A 6335-nucleotide genomic window follows, 5' to 3' on the forward strand; every position below is an offset into this window, starting at 1 on the left:
AACTATGAATTCATATACGTCTTTCCCAGTTTGAAAGATCTATTCATCCTCCAGCTTTTTTGTACAAGTTTTAGTCTTAGTTTTTTGGCCCCATAAATTTAGTTCATAAATTTAGTTCTTGTATATGTATTGTACGTAAAGAAATAAAATGACTAGAAAGATGTAGCGAAACTGGCGGTACCGTGGGCAGCTATGCCATTTTTCTCATATAAAAAATTTCCTTCTCTTGAAAACAATTTGCTTTAGATTAAAGTTGGGAAATGTTTAGTGGTTTAACATCTGCATTACTAATATTCATTATTACATAAATAACCTTCATTTGCCTCTTCTTTATCAACCATCTCACCTTCATTGCTCCCATTTCTCTTCTCACCTTTACTCTCATTCTTGCAACTTCAACTGCAGACCTCGACTTGCTTCAAGATGCCTTGCTGATCTTGCTTCCCGTATTTCCAACTTCTAGTCCTCCCTCTCGATTTCTTCACCTCATGATCTTTAGTCTAACTAGCTAAATTGGTTAGGAATTAAACTGAATGGTTTTGTATGCAAAACAAACATATCTACTGACTTCTTCTACAATGGGCTTGCCAACTCTGGCCAATACTACGTCAAATGTCCAAAAAAATCCCAGGCCTCAACACTCTAGGAGTGTCCCTAGCTCACATTGACTATGCCCCACCGACTTCTTCTTCAATGGGTTTAACTCTGGCCTTACCAACACTAGGTCAGGTGCAGTAGTTACCAGAGTCGATGTCCAAAAAATTCCCAGGCCTTAACACTCTAGGATTTGTCCCTAGCTCGCTTTGACTCTCTCCCCTTGTGGCCTTAATCCATCCCACACACCTGCATGCAACCGATAGTGTTTGTCTCAATGATGAGCTCGTTAGCTTCATAACTAGAATCAATGAGCTGATATCCAAGTCCATCAAGAAGGGAGAAGTATTTATTTTCCCAAAGGGACTGGTGCATTTCCAAAAGAACAATAGGAAGGAGGCTGTGGTAGTGATTGCGGCATTCAACAATCAATTACCAGGAACTTAGTCTAGTGCTGCCATTCGATATGCAGCTGCAGCAACTCCTTCAGTGCCGGAAAATGTACTCACCAAGGCTTTCCAAGTTGGAACCAAGGAAGTTGAGAAAATCAAGTTTCGCTCTGCCTCAAAAAAGTAAAACAAATGCTTCTTTAACACCGGTAGTTAGATACAATGTCCACAAACATAATTGTCTGTTTCATATATATTTTGTTTTACTCTGAATCCCAAGAACCTGAATTAACTAAGCAAACATTTTCTGAGAAACAAAGGAATTCAGAAATTTCATATCAAAGGATCTAGGAACACATCTTTCAAAATAATATTTAAAACAAGTTGTGCCTATCAATCAAGTAAAAACTTCCGACAAAAGTACACCCTCATAATTAATTTTAGGCCAGATGAACTTCATGATAAACCCTATTCAATTGCCAAAGAGATTTTACTTCAAACAAGATTGTTGCCTGCCATCTGGGATTGCAAATAGGACTATCGGTTTTGATGACCTGACATATGGAACATCACATCTGAAATATCCCTTCCTCTCTAACTGCAATATATCTCCACGCTTTATATTTCGCATGTTTGAATCCCCAACAGCAATAGTCTCCTTTTTTGTGCATGGATTTAATACATCAAGAAAATCCTCTCCTTCTTCGAGCTGTAATAGCAGTTTAATGAGACTAAGGTAAATAATTTCTATAACCACTTTCCTAACAAGATAAGAATACGCAACAAAAGCTGCAACCCACAAATTGTTACAACTGACAAACAGTATACATGCATACCCATAAACTTTTAACTCATGTAACATAGCTCATATTAACATCCAATTTCATAAAAACATCCAATTTCACAAGTCTTTAGAACACACAGACTGTCTTGGACTTCTATTCTTTTTTATTTTTTAATATCCATGAGTGTTCAGGCCGACTAATCTCACGGGTCAATCCACCTGATCCTACAACACTTGGGTGTAAAGAAAGCTTGTAGGGAATTAATTCCTAGGTAGGTGGCCAACTTGAACCCATGACTCTTAGTTAGTTACTAAGACCATGTCTTTTCTTTTATCACTAGACCAACCCATAATGGCTCAAATTGCCGAACATTATACATACGTTGACAAACTGGCTTATCCACTTGCACTTAAATATGATCCAAACTACTCACTAAAGAAGCTTAGTGATACACATTCCAATCTGACTTTTAAAAATAGAAGGCCCATAAAAACAAAACATCTCAACGCAAATACGATGATGTCACTGTCAGTATGCATAATTTCAACTTTGATTTTAGTCCACGTCTCTCCTTCAGAGCTTCAAAATCAACAGGGAAGAGAATATAATATCATAATCAACCAAAAAAACAGACTCACATCGTTTACTACTAAGAAAATGCTAATGATGCCACATATTAAACGTCCATACCTTCTTTTTTGTGATTAAATAATCGTACTCCATAAGTGAGAGCGTAACTAGTTCTTTTATTTCAGGCAGCCAAGTGATCTTCAACTTTGTGGTCTTCACAGAACCTTCAAGATGCAAAATTCCTGACAATTGTTTGACAAATCCATCTTGATCCTTCTCGATGCCTTTCACTATTGCATTACCCCAGTCCATTAAAGTGATTTCTTCATCCACTTCGATACATTGTGCATCCGATTGGTCAATCCATATCCTCTTTGTGAAAGTGGTAGATTTTTCACCAGCACCTTCATATTTTTTATGCTTTGGTATTATTCGAACAAATGGTATCTCTGGACCATTACCAAGGGTAAATAATACACGACGTTCTTCTATAACAGCAGTATGTCTGGGACACACAGGATCAATAATCTTTTTATTAATGGTCCATAGTTTATCCCATTCCATAAGGTTGAGGTTTTTCGATGCCCCCTGAAATAAAGAAAAGAAAAAGATGAGAGTAACTTCCATAAAGATGCACGTCATAAAGTCCTAGTTTCTCAACTAAAAAAGAAACGAGCATGAGATATCAATTGAAATATACAAATGACAGATGCAGTATACAAAGACCATAAAACACTTCGATGTTCCATAGAACAGAAAATTAAATGTTCTAATTGTAAATTTATAGCATTCACCGAAATGCCAAAAGAAAAGCCATAAAGGGAGGACAACTCTTGCAAATGCATACAAACTTTGGTGCTCTACTAAAACAAGATTTATCGCTGACTTTTGAATAAACACCTAAAGAATTTAATTAGCAACGTAACCCAAAATTTTCGCACCTGTTCGAGGATGAACTGAATCAAAGCTTCAATTTTTAAACCTCTTCGAACAATCCCCTGTACTGTTGGAAAACGGGGATCATCCCACCCATCGACCTTACCATTTTGAACAAACCATAAAAGCTTACGTTTGCTGAGAAGAGTATACACCATATTCAACCGGCTAAATTCGTATATATGAACCTTTCTTAGACCCATATCTTCCTGGATTCGGTAGTATTGTGCATTGCGGTCATGGTATTCGCTAGACCGTAGTGCATGTGTAATGCCTTCAATAGAATCAACAAATGGACAGGCAAAATCATAAGTTGGGTATATCTTATACTTGGAACCAATCCGGTGGTGGGGAATTGGATTACAACGATAATACACTGGATCTCGAAGAGATTTATTAGGGTCTTGCATATCAAGTTTTCCACGAAGACAGCAAAGTAAACCTTGCTCAGTTCCTAATATCATCTCCTTCCATAATCTTAGATTCTCTCCAGGACTATTACTTCTACTTTTTGATTCAATGCCTTCCATTCGTTCTTTCTGCATCTGCTCACGTGGAGTATCATCAATATATGCTTTACCCTGACGAATTAAGTTTTCAGCCATTTCCATTAATTGAGGGAAGTAATCTGAAGTATATGTGACAGTTTCATACTTTATACCCAACGTCTCAATGTCTTTCAAAAGATTTTCAACAAACTCATTGCTTTCTTTGGCGGGATTTGTATCATCAAACCTGATAATTACTTCACCATTGTACCTTTGGGCAAAATATTGATTCAACAATGCTGCTTTTGAGTGCCCAATGTGAAGATATCCACTGGGCTCAGGTGCAAAACGCAAACGCACCTTCCCAAACTCTACATTTGGAAGATCAACTTCAAAGGTAGATTTACTTCCTGCTTTCCCCTTATCAGATGCGTCCTGGTTGACACTATTTGTCTTAAGACCCTGTTCCTTCAATTTAGGTCCTGAAGACTTTCCACCTCTTTTGCCAACAAATGCAGTTAAAACATCATCCAATTCATCAGAATATTCAACTAAGAGTGAATTAAACCATCGTTGAAGATTCAGGTACTTCTTTGACTTTCTTAAGCTTTCCCACCGTTGCCCAGTTCCTATAGAAAAAACAATTTAATAATATCAATAAGCCAACTCTCTCTAACTCTACATATGGCGTTCCTGTGTGACTGTGTCTCTGCATAAATGAGCATGTGGGTTAAAAACAAGGAACATTATCATTAACTTAATAAAAACAAACACGGCATGACATCTCACCTCTCTCTATATCTCAAGATTGGCATGGAGATGCAGAAAAAAAATTATGAGAAACAATGAACCAACGGTAGCTACTAAAGCAGATGGCAAAGTAGAAGAATTTAATTTCTTTATTGAAAAGATTACCTGCTAAACCAGACCAGATAGCTACATCTGCAAGCGACAAAGAATGGCCAACGAGAAATGTGCGTCTTTCCAAGTACTTATCAACATAACTACATGCATTCTCAAATGCAGAACCAGACGAAAGGATAGGAGCATACTCTAGCCATTCGTCAATCTGGGTTAAAGCATTGAAATTATATATAAATAAATAACAAGTCATACCTCAAAATAAACAATAAATAACGTTATTAAATATATTTTTCAGCTTACCTGGCTAGACTCAAATGCATTCTGCCCATAAAAATTAGGAATGTTGGTGACTCGACCAATATAACGTAGAAGCACAGATGCTCCATGCAACTTCAACCTACAGCAAATTAAGTTGACCTAAGCATCGAGAACCAGTCTATTACATATTCTTTCCTCTGATTCATAACAAAATGGAGAGTAAAATTCCTTTTGAATTTTAAGCAGCAGGCGTGTAATGCAAGACTCCAAAGATAACAGTTCAATGGAAATGGTTCACAACTGAATCAAAGGTTTTGCAAGCAAGATTCAAAACAGTCACTAATCTCGCCTCAGCAAAACTCAAGTTCCAACTCATAAAGCATTAAATTATTAAAAAAAAAAAGTAAATCGACAATGATAAGAAATGAAGCATATCCACGTGTTTTTTTTTTATAAAAATAACCAACAAATCACCAATGGATGTAAGACATAACAGTGTCACACTGTGTACTCAGGAAAGTGATTATCCAAAAATCGTAGTACATTAGCAGTCCATTCATAAATTTAAGTAAGAGAAGATGCAAAATAAAAGTTCGGAAGATAATTCATGAACTAAAAGTGGGCAATTTTTTTTTTTTAAACATAGAAACAACTACTCTCATTGAGAAATAACCAAAGAATATAAGGGCATAAAAAAAACAAGCTCAGAAAAACCCCACAAAAGAAAGGATTTTCAACTAGGTAAAATAATGGCTAGAGAAGGCCAATGTTTCTCTTAAAAGTTGGCAAACTTGAAAGATGAGGAGACGATAAAAAGGTAGAGGCTCCCATTTGATCCCAATGGTTTATCCAAACAAGAATACAAGTGAGAAACTGAAAAAGAAATGACAATTCATGTGCCAGTTAGACCATGATGCAAAGTACTAAGTAAATCTTGGATAAAAAAAAGAAGAGGAATTCTGAATATGTTTTGAAGGTGGAATCTGAAACACTATGGGGTAATAGAAATAACAATAAAATAAAAATAAAAATCTAGAGAGATGAACGAGAGAGGAAAGTGATTATACCCGTCAGTGAAGAAAAATGTGGGAGGGGAGGCGGAAGGAAGAGAAGAATCTGAAGGAAAAGTGATACCGGCAAGCTTGGCGGCGACAATGACGGAGAATGGAGTGTTATCGGCCGGAAATGAGAGAAGCTTAATATCCATGATTCTCAACAGAAGAACCAATCAAAATCAGAGTGAAATCAAAGCAAATATAAGGGTCTTAGGTAGAAGAAGCAAAATGGTGTAGGGGTAAACAGCAGGGCAGGTAGCCGCCGAAGATTTTGATCAAAGTATGTATCCTATGAGCCGATGGCGAACGAAGAAGACCACCGGAATTATCAATCCCACAAAACCACGTGCCCATCGTAAACCCTAAAATAATAAAATATAATATATAGATAAATAA

General features: G+C 36.7%; 1 protein-coding gene across 1 annotated transcript; it reads right to left on the reverse strand.

Annotated features, from left to right (window-relative positions):
- Positions 1-1179: 1179 nt before the first annotated feature.
- LOC101218513 (glutamate--tRNA ligase, cytoplasmic) lies at positions 1180-6298 on the reverse strand. The gene is made up of 6 exons (XM_004135531.3): positions 5952-6298; positions 4927-5023; positions 4678-4831; positions 3280-4391; positions 2459-2926; positions 1180-1692 (listed from the first exon to the last, which is right to left on the reverse strand). The coding sequence occupies exons 1-6, from the start codon at positions 6089-6091 to the stop codon at positions 1474-1476; spliced, it is 2190 nt and encodes a 729-aa protein (XP_004135579.1). The 5' UTR covers positions 6092-6298; the 3' UTR covers positions 1180-1473.
- Positions 6299-6335: the final 37 nt, after the last annotated feature.

Source organism: Cucumis sativus, chromosome 1, assembly GCF_000004075.3.
Source record: "Cucumis sativus cultivar 9930 chromosome 1, Cucumber_9930_V3, whole genome shotgun sequence".
NCBI lineage: Eukaryota > Viridiplantae > Streptophyta > Magnoliopsida > Cucurbitales > Cucurbitaceae > Cucumis > Cucumis sativus.

What these genes read in the sequence shown, in the direction of transcription:
- LOC101218513 (XM_004135531.3), bottom strand. Translation starts at nt 6,091, where the DNA reads ATGGATATTAAGCTTCTCTCATTTCCGGCCGATAACACTCCATTCTCC. An exon ending in ACATTTTTCTTCACTGACGG is followed by an intron (nt 5,024 to 5,951) that starts GTATAATCACTT and finishes AATTTGCTGTAG; the next exon opens with GTTGAAGTTGCATGGAGCAT. An exon ending in ATTTAATCACAAAAAAGAAG is followed by an intron (nt 1,693 to 2,458) that starts GTATGGACGTTT and finishes CTGCTATTACAG; the next exon opens with CTCGAAGAAGGAGAGGATTT.